The 25,633-nt window shown below is 48.2% G+C and overlaps 2 protein-coding genes and 1 long non-coding RNA gene across 5 annotated transcripts in view; 2 read left to right on the top strand and 1 right to left on the bottom strand.

Moving 5' to 3' along the window:
- Positions 1 to 51: 51 nt before the first annotated feature.
- plin3 (perilipin 3) lies at positions 52 to 6,650 on the bottom strand. 3 transcript variants are annotated; one of them, XM_029147056.3, is made up of 8 exons: positions 6,492 to 6,650; positions 4,127 to 4,216; positions 3,714 to 3,909; positions 3,272 to 3,354; positions 2,567 to 2,777; positions 1,439 to 1,779; positions 905 to 1,123; positions 52 to 696 (listed from the first exon to the last, which is right to left on the bottom strand). In XM_029147056.3, the coding sequence occupies exons 2-8, from the start codon at positions 4,193 to 4,195 to the stop codon at positions 535 to 537; spliced, it is 1,281 nt and encodes a 426-aa protein (XP_029002889.1). In that variant the 5' UTR covers positions 4,196 to 4,216; positions 6,492 to 6,650; the 3' UTR covers positions 52 to 534. The 3 variants fall into 3 exon arrangements, with proteins under 3 accessions (XP_029002889.1, XP_029002891.1, XP_029002890.1); XM_029147058.3 differs by having other exon boundaries at positions 905 to 1,120; XM_029147057.3 differs by having other exon boundaries at positions 6,497 to 6,618.
- On the top strand, positions 5,976 to 10,852 carry LOC129603989 (uncharacterized). Its single transcript, XR_008694497.1, has 3 exons — positions 5,976 to 6,349; positions 10,249 to 10,288; positions 10,393 to 10,852. It is a non-coding gene; the product is annotated as an uncharacterized LOC129603989 (long non-coding RNA).
- A 2,210-nt stretch (positions 10,853 to 13,062) lies between these two features.
- The window catches only part of sema6bb (sema domain, transmembrane domain (TM), and cytoplasmic domain, (semaphorin) 6Bb), a 94,748-nt gene continuing 82,177 nt past the window's right edge, over positions 13,063 to 25,633 (top strand). Inside the window, exon 1 of the mRNA XM_029148961.3 lies at positions 13,063 to 14,142. The gene's annotated coding sequence lies outside the window, so the exon portion shown is untranslated. The remainder of the gene's footprint in view (positions 14,143 to 25,633) is intronic.

Here is a 25,633-nt window from a genome sequence, read left to right as displayed (position 1 = left end):
CCAAGTCCAACACCCGAGCACTCACACATTACATATGACACCGACACGATGCTCGGTCCAACATTTATTAACACCTCAGCTCGTTGACACTTCATTAGCTGCTCATCTACAAATAATGAAAGGCACTTTACACAAGATGCGTTTCTTTGTCTGCCTGACCCCAGCAATCCTTAACTTGCTGTAAACAGGCAACAAGGTGGAATTCAAATTAAACACTGGGAATGTTTTCATTTGGATTTAGCCAAGCGTCAGACCCCCAAACCATTATAGGCTCTATTATCTAGATACTATCCACAGAGATCCATGTTAAAAATCTGTATTATATATTAAAGCATAAATAAAGTGCTCACATGGGTACAAATTCCACACATTAGTGCTTTCAGTTGTAATTGAATTTCATTCAGCTCCTTTACAATTGTAGTGTCAAACAACAGGTTCTAATTTAGTGCAACACATTTTTTCCATTCAGTCAAAATGAAGTATTTTTTAATGGTCCCACAGAAGTAAAGTCTAAACAACGCCACAGTAATTAACTCATGGAGAACTCTTGAAAGCCTCGTCGTTTAGGACAGTCGGTTCCATCGCCTCATCGTCTTCAGCTTTCTCAGTGATCTGAGGGGCAAAAGGTCCAACCAGCCAGTTGAGAGGTTTGTTGTTTAGGAGATATTCCATGACACCATCTAGAGACTGCTGAACCTGGGAACAAGGACATACCAATATTACCTTCAAGTACTATATTTGCAACACTTGCTCATGAAAATATAATAATTTATTGAAGCAAATAATTTACTAAATACACTTATGAATGTGGATGCAAAGATCAGAGGAAATATATTAATGAAGCAACAATGAAAAAGGCAAAAATAAAACTAATTGCGTCAAGACTGCTTTGTTCCATTAGTACTTGTGTCAGGTGGAGACGACTCCGCTCCAAAAGCAGTGGAGTGAGAGAGCTGGTGTTTCCCAGAGAGGACTGTAGTTCTTCAGACGATTTCCTGGCACTGGTCAGCTGGTCCTGGACGGCACCTGGCAGACCCTGAGCACTTGAAACCACATTGGAGCATGCTACACGCAACTGCTCACTCAGACCGCGCACCATGGCGAGGGCTCGCCACTCGAGCTGCTGAGAACAAAAAAAAATATAAATAAAATAAAAATCAGTGAACAATGATATTAGTCATTTTGAAACCAGTTAACATAAATGACTAAAAACAAAATGCAATATTTTTAAATGATATTTATTGAAGCAAATAAGTTATTCAACACCAACTAGGCCTTTCAGGAAAGAAGATGCTCCCACTTATCTAACATGAAAACTCAGTAGGGGTCAAATGTTTTCACTGGCCTACATACATGAGGCATATGTACATACAATACGCAAATGCAATAATAACTCGTTAGAAAACATTTATATATTCCCAAATGGTTCATCCCTGACCTCAGATTCATCTTTGGTCCCATCTGTGTCTGACTCAGCCTGATCAGCTCCATTGTGCTCCTGCTTCCATTCTTTCCAGCGCTGCAGCAGCTGCTCTGCAGCTCCTCCTATTTGGTTGGTGGTGGTACCCAGACTGGTACGGGCACTCTCTAGCAGGTCCAGAGTGCTGGTAATCTGAGTCACGGCTGCATAGGTGGCCTCTCTGGCCCGCCTCGCTCGGACCAGGGACTGCTGCAGGGCTCGCTCCTGCACTTTGGCAGAGAGTTTTCCCAAGCGGACAAAATAGTTGGGGCTGGTCGACAGGGTCGTCTCCTCACTGACGGCAGGTTCAGCCACAGCAGCTGAAACAGAAACGTGATGTCTTTGAAAAAGGAACACACATTTTAACCCTTTCCGATCTTCATTTCTCTGAGCTGGTTTTAAAATGGTTAAAAGGAAATATAATTTACAAATTAATCAAAATAAGTAATATTACCGTAAACGGTTCTATTGCAGCAACAGTTACAGGTGAATCTTTCATATTTACAATCAGAGGAGGGCGACTTCTTGTGGAGTACGGTGGGTTGTCACAAGAACATGACCTCACAGGAGCAGGTGTCAAAGCTGTGAGTGTTGGAAATTGAAGGTGCTGTACAGGCCAAGTAAACAGAAGGGAAGTTCACTGGCTTGTCCTCCCGCCCTCTATGAATAGCGGTGACGTTCATGTGTTCAGTGGTAGAACTGAACGCCGTTATCACGACCACCCCGTCCTGCTACATCAACCGGTCTCTCCTTCATAATGCTCATTCAGGCAAGCTCATTACACTGGGTACTCAGAAGCGGGTTTGGGGCATCAGCCCCTGAATGCCTCAGTAAATGGCAAAAAGGGTTCAATGCCATCACTGACACATACGGTCACGATGTAGCAGTAACACGTGCTACAACTTACAAGCTATGGAAGGAAGATGGTTGGTGTATTACTTTAAAAGCCAAAAGAAAAACCGAACCAGAACAGTTTAGGATTAATTAATTCCTCTTGTGGTTTTGGCTTAATTTCATCCCCCTCAAACACACCTGTCTGTGCCACAGCAGTGAACATATGGGTTTATTACCTCCCCTGGTAAAGGTCTGATTGAGGATACTACTGACCCAGCTCTCTCTCAGTGAGTGGTAGGTTCTGGTCAACCCAGTCCTCAGATCGGCTCAGGGCCAGGCCCATCCCACTGCTGACCATCTGGCCCATCCTGGTTCCCATGACTGTGCCGATGCCGCCGCTGACCGCTGCCCGGGTCATTTCGACACCACCCATCACGGCCCCCACCACCGACTGGTACACTATACCAACCGTGTTCGACACCACCTGTGAACCAAACATGCAGATGATGTTCGCTCCGGGGTTGATTGATTTTCTAACATGAATGCAATTGGATATGACATTCAAGAGCATTTGTCTCCAAATCTCCAAGCAGAAGATAATAAATAAATATAAGAGGCCAGGGAGTGAGGTCCTTGCTTTGATTTTTACAACAAAGCCTAGTATTATGATAAATCACCAAATGAAAGGAAAACTCAGAATGTGGCCAGATCATTTATATTTTTGGCAGCTTAACCCGTTGTTATGTTAATTGTCTTTTACCAAGGCCCTTTCACATTGTGCAATTCTATGGTTACCTGCGGTGTAATACAACTTGTCAGCCGAAACGCCATTAAATGATCGCAGCTACGTTTGAGCTGTGTGGATACATGCAAGGTCAGACATAACAAATGCTCATGAACTGCAAAAGTAGCAAATTAAAAGGAAAAGGTTCTACTGTCCGCTAGTTCATGTAACAGTAGCATGGTTTTTTGTCCGACCTTGTCTGCTGGTTGGTGAAGAATGGGCAGCTTCTCTTCCATCTTATCCAGTCCCTTCATGGCATATTCATTTACAACAGCAACTGGAGCAAACACACAAGCAAAACAAAACACATTTATATGCATACCATGTACTGTTGAATATATGAACCAGAGACTGCAACAACATACACTAGCATATACAACAAACATGTTTCATTCAACAAGAAATCAAATGGAATCAACCAGTTCTTAATTAACTTCAGGTGAACCCTGAGTGCGGGCGGCTCTTTGAAGCCTTCCACAGTATTCAAGCCCACAGGTAGCAGCTGGACCTCGGATTCACCTTTAACGTGCAACGAGCTTGCAATATTATTTTAAAACACATTTCAACGTTGTACATTTGAGCCCCGTCCTTGCACATATATTACATCATGCTCCTTCACAAAAGGCAGGAACGTACGCTGTGGTTCTATAATGTTCAACAGAGGCTTGGATCCGGTGGTGGCAGCTGCTCCCAGGGTTCGAACGCCACTCTCCGCCACGTCCATTACACCCTTCAACAGGGGCACATGGTCCTTGGTGGTACTGTAGGCGCTGGACACAGCCTCACAAGCTGAGCTGAATAGCGGCAAGTTGCTCAGTCTGGAGACAACATTCTGGGACAAGACAAATAACTTTACTGCCTAATAACATTACAGAATAATGAAATATTACAGCGGCATTGTTCAGTTAAGCAACATGTAAGCATCCTGGCTGAGATACTAGTTAATGTCTCAGTATATTTCAAGGTGATGATATCCTGAGCATCAAATGGGTTCATAATAGGCCTCAGTTTTATAAAGAGGTTTCATTCTGGGTCACAGTGCTCCTCACCTGCTGGTCTCCATTAGTTGGTTCTACCTCTGCAGAGCCGCTCTCATTAGTCATCGTGCTGTCCTCCATTGTGACTGCTGTATTCAATCTCTGACATGGAATAAAGAGAGCTACAATCAGAGATTCACCTCACATAGCATGGCATGGCATGCATGATGAAACGCAGCTTCCTCTGTGATACTCTTTGTTTAAGTGGCTGATATACTTTATCTCTAAGCGAGGCGGCGTCTAGTGAATGTCAGAGCAGAATTGCTGGGCCATCAGTTAGTATTGGCAGGAGGAAAACCCGAGCATGTTAAATTCATTTGTCAACACTATGATGCAATGAGGATGAAACCAAGCTTTAAATAAAATGGTGCAACCAAGCACACGTGTGTCAATGTCAGAAGTCAAAAACATTTGGAATTTAGCATTTGCCAACTTCCCTGAACTGAAATTAGACAATTCAATTAATGACTCTTTAGCTGTTTTATTAGAGGCATGTGTGAGGTATAGACTGAAGAACCTACAATGTCTGAACAACAACATAAAAACTCTGAAGTTAATGCATTAGCTGACGGGAAAGAACCACCTGCAGAGACGTATCACCATTCTCTTTCTGGAGCGCCCAACATATGGGCAGCATCTGTCTGAGGTCTACCAGATGGCACCGAGAGACAGAGGTGGACTCCAATCCACCTGTCTACACTACAAGACTGTTAACAAGGCGTGCTCGACATGACGCGCTGGGCAGACGAGTCAAGCAAGGACGCGACCCCTGAACGATCAGCTGTGGCTTGAAGGCTGCAGCGACCAGCCGGACCCTGCTGCCAACATGCAGTAAACGCCCTGGAAGCTCAGGATGCGCATCCACCTGTCAGGAGGAGCTGCCGACAGACACGGGCGTCTTTCATCCCGTCAATCTGCAACCACCGAGGGCAGATTGACTGTTTTACGAATTTCACACATTCGTTCAGACGTCGAAGTGAATAAAACACACTCTCTGATGTCTCCATAACCTCTCAAGTTCTAGACAATCTCTCCAGGCTCTGGATGATTGCGAATTACATTTCGTTGCAACATGTTTTTTCTTTTTCCCTCTCAGGGAGCTGATGAGATCTTCGCTGGCTTTATTACAAAGCAAAGTCTGACACTATGCACCCTGATATCAAGTGTGAGATGAACCGGAGATAAATTTCAGCAACACGGTGCACATTATGAGCGAGGCTGTTATGCAACACAAAGGAAGCTGTTTGAGGCTCTTGGAAGCCGTCCTCTCACTGACGGGCCTTCCAGCAAAGCAGAAGAAAGCGATCTGGTGCATGAACGTTCCTCACTTCGTCACACTAGAGCATCTTTTCAGAAAAGGGACTTTGCAATGTGTGAAGCTGAGAAACATTATGAACTTTGATATTAATGGACTGTCTGCTATGGTTTCCCAAACTCGTTGCAACAACGCTGTTGGAGATCATTACTAGTCAGTGGGTTGGAGGGAGCACAGCCGGCAGACCTGAAGAAAGAAAGTAACCACAGACAAGGACTAGGTCACAAGAAATTAGCTGCCTTTAATATTTCCAGCTTTATCTAAAGTGGCTCAGCCATAGATCGGTGAGATTAGTTTGCCGGGGATGAAAAATATGCAACCTCGGGCCAGGATTTGAGAAAAGGTTGCAAGATAAAATGAAAAGAAATAAAAATGTGATAACAGAGGGCAAGTTAGGTGTTTGTCTGATAAATATTTGATACATTATTATGCTAAGCCCTTAAGATTCCCTCTAATGAAACACGGAGAATATATAAAACCGCTCTGATCATATCTAGCGCAAGGCCACAAACCAGGGTTAGAGGTCAAGAGACTGCGTGAGTTTTCAAGAGGTCGAGCAATAGAAATTGGGAAACGCTGCATAAAGTGGCATTAAGCAAGGGCAGCTCTTGCATAGTGCTGCGTTGGCAGCCAGCGGAATAAGCCCCCGGAGGATCAGTGAGGAGCAGGACCTGCTTCAGGCTTCTGCCAGCAACGACCTGTTGCGCCAGGTGTCGCCTCCGAACAGAACCGAGCCTCACTCGAGCCGCGTGTCGACGCGGGCGTGTCGCGCGACGCCGCCGACGAGCAGCTGGTTCATGGCGGGTGAACTTTGACCCAGGAGTGCGTCGTCAGCGGCGCTACATAAATAAGAACAGGCTCCTCGTCCGCTGCTCCTGCACGTTTTTCCCGGATTTTGGCCGCTCGATAAACGCGTGCAGGTAAGAAACGTGTCGTCCGCCTGGTGCGAGGCGACGCCAACGCTGTCTCAGCCAACGGCGGGGAGCTAACGAACCGACGCCACGCGGGGAGCTTAAAGGCCGCTTTAAAATCACAACCGGTCCGTTAAAAGCGTACACTGACCTCACCGGTGCCGCCGGAGCCCGTCGCACCTCTGTCCTGCTGTGACCTGGAGAAAACCGCCACTCGCCCGGTGCCGCCTGCGACAAGGCCCACTCTCCCGGGTACGGGCGGGGGGAGGGTCTTATAAACTTTTGACCAATTAAATCACAGCAGGGGCTGCACGCGGAAGCGCAGCTCTCACGACTGCTACAAACGCATAAGCCCCATGATCACATAGCAAGATTAATTTGAATGAATTTTAATTCTCTTCCTCTTTTAATACTTTTATTAATTTTCCATTTCCAGAACCGGATGACACACCCATTCGCAACATGACGCATTTTTAAAGCCTTGGCTTTAAAGCGTAATACTTTTTACTTATAATCTGGGCAAATCAATTAATAAATCATTGAATAAATTAAACGCTGTATTATTTATAGTAGTTCCCATTAGCTCCATCTCAGCTAGTGTTTGCTACTGCATCCATAATAATGATCCCACAGACAGCACTGCAGCAAGCGATCCACTCTGTATGACGAGTGATTTACTTTTGAAGCTCTGCCCTGTTGATATCGCTATTTATGAAAATATTATTCTCAATTGATAACACATGCCACAAGATGTGGTTGAGTTTTTTTCTTTGCTAATTACTTCAAATTTACCTTCAGGCGCAGCCTTTTTTTTTTGCTAAATATGATTTGCCACCCCATTTTTTTCTAACATGTCTTTATGTAAATTATGCCTCAAACACAACGTTTCCATTAGTTGCAAGTGTGCAATACAACTAACATTCAGAAATTAGGAATTCATAATTAGCTCTTCGCTCTCTGAGGCATTATGACATCTATTGTTGAGGGCCACAAGATGCTGTGTCAAAGTTCTAGAAAGATCTGATTGTGATGGGCTTTTTCCCCAAATGAACCTATCATGCTTCTTCATGTTGATGATTGAGCTGCGCTGAAAGTCAGGCAACCAAGTTAACTGCAATTGATGTAGTAAACCCTGAGAGGGCAGTCTTTATCCATTAAGTCAACTGTTTCTGTAGCCTCACCCACAGAGCTGGTCCTGTTCACATTTGCATACCAACTACTACTACTACTCCAGAACAGACCCTCTATGATTTATGCAAGATTAAAAAATAAATCTTTCAAAGTCATGAAACTGGGGCATGGATGGTGAAGATGAACAATGTGAGACTTTCACACGTTCAGGAAATGCTTTGTATTTTACTATTGTAGCATCTGTGGAGTTTCTTCCTGTGCTGCATGTCGTGTATCATCTTCCCTGCAATTCTGTTAGCGCGGCCTCTTTAGTTAGCAAATCTCTCTCTACTCCAGCTATTACTGTTTCCTTTGTGTGCCCTTTTGTGTTTTCCCAGGCGCCTGCACCGAGCTGCAAAGGAGGGAAACAGATTACCTCTAACGTTGCTGTCAGGAATTCATTGTATGGGACCTGTTGTAGAATTGTTTTGGCCAAGTTGAAAATCCGGGCTCCTCTAACAAATTCAGGTTTTTACATTAGGCTGAGCCTCCGAGAGCGAAGGGGCTCAGTGAGAGGAAACAACACCAGGTGGGAGGACCGGGAGTGCTGCTCTGACCTCGGCCGTGCGGCTCCTTTCTGATACGATTATGAATAACAGAACTATTTCAGCCTCTTCCAACCACCTTTCCCTAAAACTCACAAACCAATCCATGGGCACAAAAGTCCCACTCGACTGCAAGTTAAGAGCATTCACCCCAAGGCTCTCATCTGTTCCTGCTTAACTCCTAACTCTGCTTCACTGGATCGGTTGATTGAGGCCAAAATGGTTCTGCTTATTGAGTAATTGAAGATTAGTAGATAACAGGAACATGACTCATGTCTTAGCGTAATATGATCACTCCACTATCCCTCCACCCTGCCTGAAGACATACCTTTCAGATAACAGCAATTAATTTGCAATTTGAGCATTATGGGTATAAGAGCAGAAAAAATACACACTTTACGCAGATTTATCTTCATTTCCAGATGTAATACCTCCATAAAATGGAAAAAAGTGTAAATGCAATTTTCCATATTGCACATAGGTTTGCATACATCAACTACAGTAGTCCATGCCCCCTGACAAGCAAATAAATCATCGCACCCACACCAAATTAGTCAGAAATGATAATGAGAATGCATCATCCTGAATCCCAGACACAGCACCAGGTGCACTGGAAACAGACAACATCACAAGCATTTCTTTGGCTCAGCATTTGTTATCAGCAGCCTTGAAAGTGTCAAAGTGAACATGCATCCACCGCACTGATGGGAATCTCACGTCCAACACGCTGCAACAAATTTCAGAAGGCATCAGTAACATTTAACACGGCAACAAATCATCTTCAGCCTGAAACTGGTTCTGGACCTCTGCCCTTGTTGTAGGCGCAGCCAAGGCCATGGTGACGTCCCGGCCGTGTGAGAGGACTAATCCATCATGTGGGTGGAATAAAGAACCAGGATGTTGACCTTTGACACATGATTTGATCTAAATATTGTAATGGAAACTTAATTTAAAGTGTGAGCATGGTCTTGTTTTCATTGATCTGAGTGATTTATGCAACAATATACTATCAACCTGCAGCAATCTGTTTATATCCTGGAGTCTAATAATAATGGACACGATTTCAACTCAACGGGTCTGAAGTTCATCTATTGCACAGTCTATGAAGTTAACTAATTATTGACCACTGAAAGTAAGCGTGTCCATTTATAAAGTGGCAACGCAAAGAAAGCTCATGAATGTCTTTCGCTTATACATTAAACATTTTGCAAGAATAACAGTCTTTAATCTTTGAGTAAAAGTGCCCTGAAGGAAAACTTAACTGGCTACAGACGTTTTATGACTATTGTGCCTTCAGCTTAAAGGATATTGGAAAAGTGATTTGTGGAGAACCTCGTACAGACCTTAAAAACACATAATCGAAAAGATTTATGACCCCAGTCAGAGAACGTGGGAAATGCCAGGTCACAGCATGCAACATACACAGTGAGCAGCAGCAAATAGCTGAGCCGTGTCTCCAGGTAGCCTCAGCTTCGGACACTGCGCAATTCCTTCACACTGCGCCTCATGACTTTTCATCGCTTTTTGAATACCAGCGCCTGCGTTCCCCCCCTGTTTATTTTGGAGCGCTTATTTCACCCCAGAGCGCTGGCAACGGGTCAGCTGCCACGGCGGTGGAGGAGAGGCACGGAGATGACTGCCCTGAAATATTTATGCTCCTTTAGTGTCACGACTGCATGGGTTTTGACAGCGATGGCACATTACGGTGACCCCACCCTCCGAACAAAAGGGCTGACGTGTTACTATCTGTTGTGACTGGGAGAGGTGAAGCAAAGTGCAGGCTGTTCCACTGCATTTTGATCTCTTCTCCCCCCGCTCTCTGTATCTTTGACTATTGATCCCCTTTCAGTATATTTTCTGCTTCTTTTTTCCTTTTCCACTTTCGTGGAATAATTTTTTCTTCAAATCTCCTTATAGCACAGTGCACTTGCCCTCTCTCCTCTCTCTGCCTCCTCCTCCCACTCCATACCCCATCTCATTTCCTCTACCTTGTCATTTCTGCACACTCAGAATGATAGATTGATGGCTGCCTCTGCAGCACTGTACCTGGCAGACATAATAAAGTCACCTAGATTGGTCCTAACTAAGTCAGAGCTGTAGTTACATACTATACTATACTATATTATTTAACAGCTGGACTATTAAAATCAGCACAGAACATCAATGGCCGTGTCACTATTGCATGTTTTACAGGATTGGCAGATGCACAAATGACAGATCCTTGCAGTAACAAGTAAGAAAGGAGCAAATACAAAAACATAGTTGACTTATTTGACGTGCAGGAGGTGAATCATCCATCATTGATGAAAACAGGCTTGTTGTTGTGCTCATTTACAGGCAAACAAAGCTGTGCTACTCAACCCCTGTTGCCATGTTGCTTTCATGTCACGCCGAGAAGACGAAGAAGTCAAAATGGAGCACGCTGCCTTGATGTTTTATGTGAGCACTGACACCAGGGACTGTTACTATCAAGGTCATCACTTGTTCTTTTGGTACAGATGCTGCTCATTATTATTAACGATAATAAAGCCGAGCCTGTAAAGTCACTGGATCCTCACACACCAACGCTGTCTGCAGTTATTGGGAGATGGGAGATGCTCACACCAAAGACCGAGACATTTGCATTCAGATGTACTGATACGAGCATTGATTTAGTTTTGGTATCGCCGTCATCATCATCATCACCACCGCCACACATACAGTACACATACACAGTATGCTCCCCCTCTGCCATCCTAGTGTGCCTCAGGGGAAGGACAGCCATGCTGCTCTTCCCCTTTTCCTCATGCTGTTGAAAGATTAAAAAGTACACTCCCCATCAAAGGTTATAGTTTTTTTTGTTAAGCTTTTGCGCTTTCTTGTGGCAGCTCTTTTCCGTTTTATCAGGCTCAGGTCTGCCTGCTCCGACACACTGAGTGGGATGAAAGGAAACGGATGAAAACGAATAGATTTCTTTATTTATTTATTCTCAGCACGCAAACTTTGACAGGAGATGAAATGGAGTAAGTTCTATTGTTGAACATGGCTCGAAGTTTGTGTCCTGAATCATTTCTATGCAGAGTAGCTGGATGCTGAACACTAAAGCAAATATTGGCTTTAAAGACTGTTGGAGAGCTGTTAACTGTCAGCGGGATGTACACTGATGTCACCGTGGAAATCCTCCATTCATCTGTGCTTATATCTTTTTCAGCCTGTGTAGTCTATGAATACATAGGAGATGTATCCATGTCAAGTGGTGCTGCCTCGGTGAAAATAACAGAAGTCCACTGTTTAAAATGTGCAATAAGAAGTATCATCAGAAAAACTGCAATACTCAAGTTGGAAATGACCTGCGAACAAAACTTTAAAAAAATATTTTCAAACAGACGTGAGCACATGGGCTTAGAAAAGAGCAGCATTAAAGTTACAGTATGTAACTCACAACTTGATTTTACCTTTTTTTTGTGTGTGGAAACAGTTCCGGTGAGCAAATAAAACTCATCAGTATTCGGCTGCTGGCGAAACTATTTCTGCTTGAATTTTGATACTGCTGTCAACGCGTCCTCTGTTGTAACTGCTGAGAGCCTGTACAAAGACTTCGAGCAGGTTTCCTCTGGACAAAGGAAACTTTCCTTTTAACTTTAATTGTGGAGGCTACAAAGTCACAGGCAGCGCGAGAGGATAAGGGATGAAAAACGCTAATAAGTATTACAGTGCCTGTGTGGGCAACATTTGGCTGTGCAAATTCAGATAAGAAAAAAGCACATAACAAGCAAAGCACAACAAAGCACAACAATAATATCAATGTCAACCAACAGAGGGCCGCAGTATAAGCGCCACACAAAGTCACCCAGTTTAAAATGGAGACATTTTACACCAGTCATTGTAGGAGTTTTCTATATCACAATAGAATTTCAGGACATTGTAACTAAACAAATAGACAATATAATTATTTTACAGTCTTTTCCTGTATACTGAGACTGTTTAATGAATTCATCTTATGCAGCATCACATTGGAGGCAGGAGATGTTTTGCAATCATAAATTGAGTCCTGCATCACTGATATTCAGATTGTGGAAAAAGTAGGATTGATGGGAGTCGATTTATTAACATGGTAGAGAGTGAGCTGCACGCATGAGCCTTAAAGCCTATAGAAGCCATTATTCTAGGAATTAATTATTCATGAGTCAAAGCTGAAAAGTGGCTTAAGCTCCTGGCAATTTCACAGAGAGTAGTGGGTCTTAACTCTTTTTAACGCATAAAACACTGCACCAATATTATCCACTGACACGGCTCCGCACAAATGCATTTCCAGAAGGTAAGCTCAGCCTTAAGAACCCATACGAGTTGTGTGAGGATAAACAATGTTTACAGAACTGTCAACAAAACCCATCTGATTTAACTGTAGGCCCACAATTCCGTTTGACTGGAGGCTCATCCAGATTTAATTGGACCAAATTATTCCTCTCTTGTGTTAATTTACTTTCAGCGAGACGAGGAAAATCCAGAACGACCCGAAACGCAAAGATGGAGACTGTTGGTGGAAACATTTTGCATGTTTTCTGAATTTTTCATTCATTTGCAATAAGTGGGACATATGGGAATGCAATTAAATCACCGAAAAAATATTAAATATTACATTCATTTAACATTGAATAATATGAAAGGGCGAGAGCAAAGAGACAAATTTCTTAAAGTTTTCACAAAAAAACTCAAATTTATTTAATCTATTTATTGTTGAAAACTCATTATAGTAATGCCTTTCAACCTCAGCTAATCTTGATCCACTTGTGACCTCCTCGTTCAGTGAGTCTCTGTCCACATTACAACCACCTGATTATCTAGTGATAATAATGAAGCTCCCTATTATCAGGGGGAGCCGCTTTGAATCGGCCTCGTGGTTTGATTTCCACGTCAGCGCTTCACTTTCTAAATCTCTTGTTTGTCTTTTAGCATAAAGGTTCCTTGAAGAACTCTGTCCAATAGCAGCAGCGATCTCGCTGCCGCACGCGCCCGGCTTCGCCTAATGACCAATTTCAGCGCTGGTAAACACACACTGGGCAAGTTGCTGCCGCGGATGCGCCAGACGCTGCCGCCTTTGCGGCATTTCGCCAATCGACGGCTGAGATTTGAAGCCAATTAGCCGTTAATCAATGCCATTCCAGTCACTGCGTAATTCTGCTTCAGGTTTTGGCACTAACAGGCTTCAGGAGTCTCCCGTGGATGACAGCGGGGAGCAGCGCCGGAGATGCTGTAGCTCGCGCCGCCGCTAGAAGACAGACGCCGCGGTCCTCGCAGCTCCGCGCCAGAAAAAAAGCTCCCGCGTGCCGCTCGGAGAACAGGAGCTGCTCCTAATAAGCCGATGAATGGGACTTTGCCCCGCGCTGGATCCTGAAACCGGGCTCTGTGTGGGGGCGGCAAAGCGCATAAGAAGAAAGAAGCGGGGACAGTCGTCTCTTTCAAAAAGAGACCCGAGGTGGAAAAAAGACGCAGCAACGGCAGAGCGGCGGTCGTGCGCGGCGGTGAAATAGATCAAGTACTGTGGGGAGGGAAGATTGATAACGCAACTGGGCGAGCGACGAGCGAGCGCGGCAGATGTAATTTACAGAGGCTGCAGCTGGTGCGGTGCCAGTGGCGTGTTGGACGGGTTATTACTGCATTCTCCTTTTCATCAGTCACTGCCTCCAGCGCTGCCACGTTACTTGGGGCTCTCGGGCGGCTGTGCGAGGGAGCGCTGCTGCAGAGACCAGCGGGGAATGCCATGTGTCGTTGAGCGACATAAAAGCTCTTTGTGGGCTGTTTAGCACCGGGGACAGGTGGTGTGTGTGTGTGTGCGCGCGCGCCGAAGCCAGCAGGGGGGCACGGACACACGGCCCCTGAGACAGTTGTCTTCGGGATGTCAGGCCGGCACACGGGACCACTTCTTGCCAGAGACAGGTGCGACAGGGAGGAGTAGTTAACAAAGCTCCACGCAGGATCTGATAATGGACTAACGAACCCCCCTCGCCCTCTTCGGATCACTCTGGGATTTTTCTATCCAGCCGGACGCACTGTTCACTCGCGCGGTCGTCGTCTCGGCGCCAGCTCTCTCCGCCCCGATAACCAGAGGTAAGTGACCCGAGCCGTCCGGTGCGGAGGCCCGCGGTGGGTGGCGGGGCGCCCCGCGCGCAGGTTCCCCCGCGCCCCGGCGCGTTGCGTGGATTGCGTTCTCTTGATCAGACGACGGGATCGACTCGCAGCGTTTGCTGGAACCGAGTGGATGTGCGCGCGCGCGGCAGCGGGCCGACGCGTGATCTTCCGCGTCCTGGCCATTCGCTGGCTTTTATGGTGTAGGATAAGACTCAATTTCTTACTGCGTAGCTTGCAGCCACGAAAAAAAAAAAACCCAAGCGGCGTTCAGCTGCTTCACCGTCCATGTATTAGCAACACACTGGCCCGAGTCCGATGGTGTGATTGAAAATGGCCGACAATTAGTAGAGATAAAGGTCATTTAACAGGTGATGTTTGAAGACTTGTCAGTCAGCCACATGCATTTTCTCAAACAAACTAACAAACAAGTTTATTGTAAATGCACACTTCTCACTGTATCATTTACATTTCAATGGCTCTCATTTAAATGTTTTAAAGCCTAATTTTCAAGTTGCAGAGCTCCAGGAGGCGCGTGCTCGCTTGTTTGTGGGCTCTCTGTGTGGACGTGTGAGTCCTTCGCTGGGCCCTGGGTTGTGTATCCCCACCTCAGCCTTCAGGCTCCCACCTCTTCCCTCGCCTCCCTCTGCAGTGGCTGCTGTTTTAGGCTTCTGTACAGTACCCCGAGCTGCTTGGGTGGATGGTGTCAGAATCACCAACTAGCTCGGTGCAACAGCCGCTAGCTCTCAATAGCCGGGCTCCAAGGCGCCTAAAGTTTCTTCATTTGGGAGCTGCGTGTTTTCGCCGTGGCCCCCGTTTCAAATTCAAATTGCCTTTCAAGCTGCTTTTGTCCACCGCCAAGGTTTGTGGACTGGAAAGAGAGACAGAGAAGTAAGCGCAGTCCCCAGGGGTCAGAGCATTCTTATAATGAGATCTAGTGTGTGAGAGGAGACAAGCTGGGGAGAGAGAGCGAGCGAGCGAGAGAGAGAGAGAGAGAAGGACACGTCTGAAGAAAGCAAGACAGTGCTTCTTGTCCAGTCTCAGAGCAGACACGTCCAAGGGAATACCAACACACTCACCTTTATTCCGCTCTGACCACGTCAGTCATTCTTGGAGGAGGACGGCTCCTTTTGAATTTCCTCTTCCTTGGGCCTGTCACCCACGGCTCAGGGCTGCCGCTGCAGGCTACGCATGTAACACTGGAGCCTTCCTCCCTGCTGCTACGGTAACGGAGGGAGATGCAGTAGGTGGTGGAGGAAGAAGTTTAGATGAAACACGACGCAGATGAAAGGAGAAATTATCATAAACCAGATATAGTGTAGTCATCTGAGTGTCATTGAATCCTCGGCATGTCAGGGGAACGGGGGGGGGGCAGCTACTTTCTCATGTGCTGACGTTTACTTGTAGACTCATCATGCCTTCAGTAATTACAAGAGATCCACTATCAGGGAGGGAAGGAATTAATAGTGAAAAGAGGAAGCACCTGTCTAATAAAGTTGCTTCTCATTAAACGGGATCCGCTCTAGCTTTTCTTTGTGTGTGAGGACAAAACGTCTTTGTGAAGCTGGAGCATTTGGCCCGATGGTATCAGAATCGCTGTCGATGCTGTTAACTGGAGTCCCATCGATCAAACATAAAAACACGTGTTGTCCAGGATCTATGTCTTACAGAAAACTAGGCTCGATGGAGAGATGGCGTTTAGCGTGTGGCTCACGAGGGTTAGAGAGTGACGCCGACGATCACGAAGGATCACACCTGTTTGAGTTTCTTCCTCTTGCAAATACAAATGTTCTTCATATTTGGGAATCACATTTCTGCAGGCCAGTTTATACTGGAAGCCAGGAGACGGCAAACGGCATCATTACTTTTCCTCATGGCTGCATACTTCATGGTGGTGAGGCGACATCATCAACAGGCAGACCTTGGAGCTGCTGCACTGAAAAACACGCCTTTTACTGTAGCTGCTGCAAAAATACATTTGCCTTGATGGCACTGAACAAATGTATAATATGCCTCCTTAAAGGAGTTTAATTTCTGACTGCAGGCAGCGGAGAGAGGATAAATGTTTCTTGAGTTGGTGTATAAATAACCAGACTGTAGGAAGCATTACTCCTGCCAAAAGAAATGACTCAGTAGGGGACAAGATCGCTGGCTGAATTATGTAAAGTAAACATAAGCAGAGCGATCGAACGGGTGCGTACCTGATGCCGTGTCCTGAACACGAGAAGTGATTAGTGGAGAAACCCCAAAAGGAGAAAAACAATAGGTGCCAGTGAAAGCCTAATAACGGAGCTGGGTCTGGTGTCAGTGGAGAAGTGGGATAACGAGGCTAAATGTGCGCCCAGGAAGCCAGACAGGGGGTTTGAACGCTCCGAGGTCCCAGTGCTGATGTCAGTGGTTGGCGGCGCTTTCTCTGTCCCCGGCGCTGCTTAACAAACAGCTCAGTGGAGCCTGGCTAATCCTTGGCTAGCGGCGCCCGCTGATTTATTATCAACTTAGTTAATTTGGTGAGATCTGCGACATCCCACCGGACAAACGTGCCTTTGACAGATCCCTGCTGTCGTTACTGCAGGACCTGAATCGCCAATTAGCTGGAAGAGGCGTGTGTGTGTGTGTGTGTGTGTGTGTGTGTGTGTGTGTGTGTGTGTGTGTGTGTGTGTGTGTGTGCAGAGACAGAGCTCAAGTCTGTCCAAACGTCTGTCAGAGAGAAAACCGCTGTTCATCTCGCCGTGTCTGTTTGCCTTCCTGTCTTCTATGGCCGTTGTGTGTGTGTGTGTGTGTGTTTGCGTTTGTGTGTGTGTGACTCAGCCCCGTCTACGGCTCAAACAAGTGTGATTCAGCGGCGTCCAGCCTCGCTTGAATGGCCTCCCTGTCCGTGCCGGGTCTGTGACGCCAACAGCCGCTCTGCACCCTTTGCCTCGGAGCAAGTGTTGTGCGCTGTGTGCTACAACAGGTGCCCTCGCGCGGCCTCTGACATCACCTGTGCGCCCACAGCGTGGCCACGCGAAGCGAGGAGCTGTGAGGAATTATGGGAAAAGCAACAGAAACTGTTCAAACTGATGACTCTTGAAAAGTGAACTTTGACTAATGGTCCAGATGAAACATATCTTTCTCCAAGTAGTGTAGAAACGAACTCTGTCAACACTTTTCATCAGGACTGTTTTGCTGGGAGGAACAGTACGTCCAGTATTTCCGGGGGTCAGTGTGATTTCTAGCAGCAACCCCTGTCTGAACCCCCCGATCGGGTTTCTCTGCCAAAACGAGCCGCGTTGTAATTACATTTTCAGCATCGCGCTAATTGCACGCGCGTGAAAACCCGTGTTTCCCCTTTTCCGCCCCTCGAGCTCGTCGGGTTTCTGCTGTTTCTTGGGACGAGGCCCAGTTTGGAGGAACGCATGCGGCGCGTCCTGTGCGGGAGCCGCGCTGTCGCCGCCTACGCCGCTGTGCTCTGTGATTGACAGGCGGTTAAGAACCGCTATTGAGCCTCCAGATCTGGGGGCCTGTGTTAAACCTGGCCCCCGCCGGCCTCTGCTCCTTTTTTTCTGCCATTCATTCTCCTCACCGTTGCCGCCCACTTGTTTTTCTTCCTACATTCTTCCTCCAAACCGCTGTTCCCCTGATTATGTCTCATCCCCTGTACTCCCCTCCCCTGCTGTCCTCCGCTTTCCTCTGCTCGCTTTTGGCCTCCCCCCCTCCCCCCCGCTCCTCTGGACCTTGATGTCAAGGCCTTTCAGGCAGTGTGGTCTCTGTCTGCAGGCTGTCAGGGCAGGGACACTGCCCACTGGGACCCTGAATGGGACAAATTGACCGTAACAATGTCCCCACTTAGCATGTGGAGCCGGCGGAAAGAGAAGGTGAGAAAGAGAGCGCGATGATTGAGGGGCAGGTCAGCCGCACAGGGGGAGAAAGTGAGAGAGGGGCAGCGGGACGGGTCTCTGGAATAAATAAAGTCGCGTTTTATATCAAATCGCACCTGGTCTTTTTAAACTAGCTCCTCACATGCACACACAAACACAAACGCGCATGCTTGTTGTTGTTATTTGCCCAAGGCTACAGCTGGAGCTACCATAGCAGCAAACACACACACACACACACACACACACACACACACACACACACACACACACACACACACACACACACACACACACACACACACACACACACACACATTCTCAAGGCCCAGATGCCTTCCAGGGGGGGTCCTGGCAGCTTGATCTGCACCAAGGTGCTACCTCTGCCCCACAAAGGGTCAAGGATCATCTAGCCCCCATTAAAATGCAATAAGGGCTGCAGCCCAGTAGGACCACCTCCGCCATTTAATGGCACACAGCTGCCTGCTCATCATCTCCCCTCTCCCTTTTATCCGGTTTAATCACTGCTTTTTGCTGCACTCTCCTCCTTTTACTCGGCGTCGCGGCACTTCCGCATCCAGCGCGACGCCGAGGCCGCCAGAACAGATGAGGGAGTTCAAAGCAGAAGGTCTGATGTAGTCAATAATAAGTCCTGTTTGGTTTTTCTCTGAAACGCCTGCTGTCGGCTGCCCTCATTGGCAGCCACGGGCCAGCCTCTCGTCTGCGTTTGTAAAGTGTGTGATTTCAGCTTCTTTGTCTGCGTCCTTTAACTGTGACAGAATGTGTTGGAGAAGTTGGAGCAGGATCATGTTGTGTAAAGCCTGAGGTGGCGCAGTACGACAGGAACAAAGTGTGCAGCTGCTATCACCAAAGGCCATGTGGCTGTTGAATAAAGATGCTCCCCGTTGGTGGAAGCGGCGTTCCACGCAGGCTCCTTGTTCCTCCACGGGGGGTCTGCGCCCCTCCCACGTCTGAACCAGGTCGAGAGACAGTGGGTTTAGACTCCGGCCCGTTGGCGGTGGGTCGCGAGTGTCGCCGTGGGAGACGTGACGGCGATGGACACCGGCGCTGGCTTCCTGGACATGAACGAACAGCCTGCGTGTGAGCTGAATGGATTTCATGGCCTGTTTGCTTGTCATTAAGTTGCGTTCACGTAGCTCTTCCTCTGCAGTCTCTCCTTCCCACACACACACACACACGCTTTGCCCGTCTCCCTCACACTCTTATGAAGTCTCAGTGTCAACCGAGGCCCAGTTTGTTAACAAGAGATGAGACTAATGAGGGGCTACAGTTGGGAAGAGAGAGGACAGGCCGGCCCCTTCTGCAAGCCAGAATTCATGAATACACACACACACACACACACACACACACACACACACACACACACACACACACACACACACACACACACACACACACACACACACACACACACTCAGCTAAATAACAAGCCACCACAAGCTCAAAGCCCTGGGCAGCATATTCAGCGCCAGCAGCCATACTGCAATTATATTATTTTTATTTCCTGACATATAAATAGCAACACTTACTCCTCTTACAGCACATAGACACACACTGTAACCTCCTTGGTTTTAGTCCCCACGTGAGGTTCCCTCGGTCGCTGAGCAGATGACTCACAGGTTAACCACTGAATGGTGGGAGACGGTTGTCGAGACGCTGATGGTCACGCACCCCCTGCATCATTTCCCGCATCAGCACAGTGGGAATCCGGAGGAACTGTGCCCCGCGGGCCACACTAGTATTATTACACCGCTGTTTTATAGCTGATTCATGTCACGAGGGAACTTCCAGCGCAAATGGTTCTATCCTGTAGTTTTATGGTCCTAGAGAAACAGCAGAAATAAAACGAGAATCCTCTCCTCGGCGTCGCCTGTTCTCGCCGGTGGGAGAGATGTTTACTGCTGTAGCTGCTGATGCTGAGGGTGTAGGATCTCAGGGGCGTCTAACACAGGCATCTACAGGTGGACGCGAAGGCCCGCCGCCAAACTGCCACTTGTTTTGTGCTTTGAGGCAATTAAGAGCTTAATATGTTCATTGACCCGAGGGAAAAAAAGCGGAACCCGGACCCGCTGGCACCGGGCGCCGCAGTTGGCGAGGTGGTGGGACGGCGCCGACACCGTGACCTGCTGCCCCCTTTGCTCTGTGACGGCCAAGTGAGGGGAAAATGGAGCGCTTCATGGGTGAAGCCGAGCGGCGAGGTAATTGGACCGAGGAGGAGGGACGTGGAAGTCCTGAGTGGCTGCCGCGGCGCAGCCTCTGCGGCTGGTGGGAAGTGGGTCCTTGAACGTACTCACCGAAATTAACGGCTCAGAAGCACCAATTAATGTACAGCCTCAGCGCGGGTCCGCGCCGCGCCGAATCAAAGAGGTCTGACTGTGCAGTGCGTCTGCTCATCTCCAGAGCATGTGCATGACCCCCCCCCCCCCCCTCCCCCCCAACAAACACAGGACCTCAGCCAAGAAACTGAGGCCAGTGAGCGGGAGATGAAGGCGTCACGCAGAGTTAAAAGCTGAACGTCGAGGCTGCGGAACAAAAGGATGGGGATTCGGGCTCTGTTAACGAGCGGTGACGAGATGAAGGGGAGGTCCGGTTCGATGCACGTACGATGGAACGAAAGACGGAGATGAAATGAGTGGAGGAGGACAGAGGGTCTTTTCTCGCAGGCTCAGACCCGGGCCCATCTGGCGACAGCAGGCGGGGGCGGCGCCCTCCGCGGCGGGCGACGGCCGAGGAGAAGGCTGGGGTCTGTCCGGTCCAGGTCCCCCAGAGCCCAGCGGTACCGGCCACTCCAGGCAGACACGGGGACACGTTGGCTACGATGGCTTCTAGACCGTAATTGTTCAAATTGAAAGTGGATGTTGATTACATGGTATTAGTGCTGCTGTCAGAGATGAGTGGATTGTGGGAGAGCGCTAGACAGTCCGTATATGGAGGAGTTCTGCTGAAACCGTAGAAAGGATTTCAGCTCCTTCACAGCAAATATCTTAATGCAGTACATTAGGTGCCAGCCCGAATTCATTAACATTCATTTCAGCCGATACAAAGAGCTGTAATAATAGCAGACACAAACCAATAAGCAGCAAAAGCGGCGATAATTGATATCCCAGACACACAACAGCCAGTTCTCAAACCTGTGTGTTTACAATGGGGCCGCTGATTGACAGGCCCGCTGAGGCGGGCATTCAGAGCGGCGTAGCTAGCGTGCTCACAGGAGCTAGCGGGTCACTCGTATTTGCATGTAAATGTTTTTCACCCCTCGGCTCGACTGGTGCGACAATCAGAACGGCTCCCTGTCGGCGGCGCTCGGAGGGAAGCCGCCGCCGCTGACGCTGACATTCAGGCCCGCGCCCTTTCATTCGCTTTCATTCGCTGGCTAGTTCGATTCTGTGGGAAGGCGACCGGGGAGGGGGGGAGGGGTTCTTTTTTCTGCGCTGCCTCCACGCGATAGCCAGACAGCGGCGGATTCACCGCCTCACTCTTGGGCTCCAAACATCCTAATCAGACCCCGACATCCCACGTCGGGTTTGAGGTCGGCCACTTCCGCTGGCGCCACCGAGGTGGATGGTTCTCATGCGACACACACGCACACACACACACACACACACCTCCCACACGGCGCTAATGGCTACATGTGCACATGCATAGCTGCGCAGCGGAGGAGTGTTTGTGCCTGATTCAAGGAGCACATCCTGGGCCTGGGCAGCGCGTCGGGCACCTTTCAGCGCCTCCGTCATCACATGATACGTGGCTGAGCTCAGCTAGCTAGTTTCCCCACGCTGTTGAGTGAGTCATGTGGAGAGGACGCCAGGGGACAAAGGAGCTGACGGGGGAGGGCCTGGTCTGGGCAGGAAGTGGACGATGGGACTGTGAACAAGGACAAACACAAAATACTCACTTCCACGTCTGGTGGGATGGATGTATTTATAATAGACCTTTTTAAAGATAACCACATGCTGCTGAGTTTCGCTCTAACCTTCCTGTGCCTTGTGACGCGAACGCACAAATTAGCTCACTCCAAAACGTCTTTTTTTTCCATGTGTAGTTTACGTCGGCGCACGTTTGATGTGAGAACACTTCAAACATTTCTCTAATCCTCCTCCTTGACATTTGAGCTCTCAGTTGTTTTATCACAATTATGGGATGTTACTGTATGGTTTGTCTGCTGCTCGTTAAGTGGAAACATGGCTTTGCTGTTATTGTGTGTACTTTTGCTGTATTTGTGTGTTCTAAATACAGTCTGAGCGGCTGTTGCTCCTTCTGGGACCAAGACGTCTGCGTGTTGGGGTTTAATGAAACCTGAACGTTAAGGTGTTGCTTCTAGTGTGGCTGCCGGTGGCAGCTTTCAGCTCCATTCCAACAAAACTCTCCGTCAGCGGCTCCTCTTTCATCTGCCGCTCTCTCTGACCCGGTTCTTACCTGGCAACGTCATCGTCCCGACGGAGGCCCGAGACGCAGCAACTACCGTGAACGGTCAAGGTTCTGCAGCACTGAGTGTTTCAACCGTGTGAACGTTGGAGAACAATGCCTTTTCAACAGAGGCTTCAAATAACCTCTGGAACAGAAGCTTTGTGCGCTGCCTCTGCTCTTCCAGCATGAGTCCAACATGTAATGGACCTCTTTTTATCCCCCTCCTTCCTCCTCACGTTATTGATTACTCACAGTGAGCGTCTCGTCCCTAATTGTTCTACCCGGAGGGGACGACCCGGGTGCTTAGTTACAGAAACGCTGGTGAGCGCTGCTCCTGCCACACGTTAAAGATGGGGCTGTAGTTGTTCCTGAGCGAGAACCTTTTAGTTTTTATCGCTTGCCTTCCGGACAGCGGAGCTTCACTGTGAAAAAAAAAAAAAAAAAATCTCCCTTTGCTTTTTTTGGCTCGGAATGCTTCACCTGGCACAGAGATCCTCTCCGCTGTCATCAGCACCATTAAGGACCACAACAAAGTAGCTTTGAAGCTCTGCAGGGCTTAGGCTGTAATAGGAGGAAAGCTCCAGGCTCACGCTGTAATGGAAGGAAAGCTCCTGAGCTCCACTGTTTGCTCCTTGGTTCACGTCTCTGTCCCTCCTTGGGAAGATGAAGCTGTGGAGACGCGTGGACCAATTACTCTGTGCCCGTGTCTCCGCCTGCTCTCTCGTCTGTGTTTGACCAGGCTCTGGCATCGGTTGCGGCGGCGGCGGCTGCGAACGCAGCAACACAACCGCACAAGCTAAGTGACAGCAAAGTGGTTGAATGCCCGACAGTGAAATCGCGGCAGCTATTTTCAAAGCGGGCGAATCAACTGCTGGAAGCTCCGTATTTATTGCTGTCTCTTCTGTTAATTGGATGCATTATGCTCGTTTCCTTTGCTGCCTTTCAAACCTTAATCAGATTGTTAATTTACTGCCTTGCAGGCTTTAAGCAGCTGGCTCTAAACTTAGATGTTTTCCCTCTCTCCATCTCTGCCTCTTTGTCTTCCGCGTGTCGCCATGGTTTCCTCGGCTTGTTTAGCAATCAAGTAGGCTGGCTTTTATGTGTGTGTGTGTGTGTGTGTGTGTGTGTGTGTGTGCGTGAGGGCATGTGGGCAGAGTAATATGACAGTGTCCCCAAGATGGTGTAGCATTAATACAATGAGGCCGGGGGAAACGTGATGGGGATTATTTGTGTGGCAGGTCTGAGTCTGAAGACAACACCGGGCTGCTGTGAGGAGTCTTCATTAATAGAACACTGCATTGTTGCAGCCAGCGTGCTTCACGCGCCTCGGATGACATGTGCACACACACACAGACACCTAACACCCAACTCGTGCCTACCTCACTTTTTGTTTATATAATTGTCATTTCGCCAGATTCGCTAAAAGGAAAAAAGGGGCAGCTGATTAGGCTCCGCAGCCGCTGCAGCATGTTCCGCGAGGCATCAGCTCAGCGTTTCCCTGCCATTGTCATGTTGGCTCCTCAGCGCTGATAAGCAGTAATTGCCAGTGTGGCGACTTGACTTGTTTCTTCTTTCGAGAGTGGCCGTTGAGGCTGAAAGCAGCTTTTCAGTCACTCCTTGTTTCCTCCAAAAGCCCACACCGACATCTTTGTCTGGAGGTGCAGAGACTTCCTTTGCATCTGATAATCCCCTTTCTCTTCTGAAATTACTTTCTCTCTTTTGAGGCTATCGGGGAGGAACCAAATTACAAATGAGCCGAGCCGGGATGGCAAATGTAAAGATTGTGAAGCAGAGCAGATAGAGGAGCGAGCTGCAGCCGAGGAGGCCTCTCTTCGAGCAATCCGGAACTTTTGCTGGGACACACACCTGACTGAGATGAATAGATTCCTGGATAGAGGGTATAGAGGAGTGTGGAAGGGAAGCCAGAGGATTCATCAGTCATCACACACACACGCACACACACACACACACACACACACACACACACACACACTGGCTGGCTCGGTGGCTCATTAATGCACCTTAGCACCACCGGCTACACCAGGCAACGAGCCAACCCAAAAAACAGAAGAGGTGACGCTCACCATCGCCCGCTGGCGGTTTTTAGGTATCGCTCATTAGCATCCACGCACAAACTAATGAAGAGCCTGGAGAGGGGGACGTGCGAATCAGACTGCGTAAGGAATCACGCATGGAAGCTCCGGCGCTGGGTAACACGCAGCTCGGCCGCCAGCTGCTGATGCTTCCACTGAGGAGCTGATCGTCGGTGAGACTTAATTGCACCTAGTGATAAATCTTGAAACGGGATGCGGCCCCCGCGCCGTCGTCGTGTTTCGGTGAACTAGTTCTTCTTCACGGGTGCCGGGGGACCTGACACCCAGGGGAGAGTAGTTATAGAAACACTGTAGGTTGTGTTCCTCACTCACTACAAGATTAACAGGAGAGCCCCGCCTTAAGGACTCGGTGGTTGTCGGTGTGTCTGCACGGGGGCTGTCTGTTATTGTTGTCAGGCGTCTCGGCAGGAAGCTCACAGTGGCTCTGCTTGTTTTTTCAAGGCGGTCCACGGCCAGCGTGGCTTGTTTGTCTTCCAGCACCCCCTGAGACGCCACCCTGAGGACCTGGGCTAATTCTTCTGCGTCACATTACCATTCTCATTAATGTGACTGATTATACACTTGGAAGGAGTGGGCCGCAGCCGTGAGCCAAGCGGCCGAAGTGTTTGCTGGCACCCGGGCGCGTAAAACCCAGAATGCCCACTCGCGTTGAGTCGCTTGGGCGTTGGATGGCGGCGACGGCTGCAAACGGCCCTTTGACACCTGAGAAACGCTTTTGTGTGGTTTGAACGGAGAATTAGCGCGTTTACGTATGTTTTGGCGCTGCTCTATTGAAGAGCGCTTCCTCGGCGTGTGGAGAAGAACTGTTGTTGAAATTAGAGCCACCCTGCAGAAGATGCTGCTTGTGATTTTGATCCCACTCTTAATGAACCCTCCTTCACTTGTTGATATAGGGTGAGTTTAGAAGTACACAAAACAAACCCCTGAAGGTTCTGACTTCAAAACTAGAGAATATGTGTGAACTTGAGAATGAGTTGGTCGTCACAATACTCTAAGTGGCGCAGAAAGAAATAACACTTAATGTATAAGCTGCTTTTGTTATAATTAGATGTGGACACGGTGTTTAAAATGCAGACA

Source organism: Betta splendens, chromosome 4, assembly GCF_900634795.4.
Source record: "Betta splendens chromosome 4, fBetSpl5.4, whole genome shotgun sequence".
NCBI classification, from domain to species: Eukaryota; Metazoa; Chordata; class Actinopteri; order Anabantiformes; family Osphronemidae; genus Betta; species Betta splendens.
The sequence above is the reverse complement of the archived record's forward strand: the minus strand, read 5'-3'. Positions and strand labels throughout refer to the sequence as shown.

Excerpts from the sequence above, each read along its gene's own strand:
- plin3 (XM_029147056.3), bottom strand. The coding sequence starts at position 4,195 with ATGGAGGACAGCACGATGACTAATGAGAGCGGCTCTGCAGAGGTAGAA. Across the intron at positions 3,910-4,126 it reads CAACTAATGGAGACCAGCAG|AATGTTGTCTCCAGACTGAG; the intron begins GTGAGGAGCACT and ends GTCTTGTCCCAG. Across the intron at positions 2,778-3,271 it reads TTCACCAACCAGCAGACAAG|GTGGTGTCGAACACGGTTGG; the intron begins GTCGGACAAAAA and ends TTTGGTTCACAG.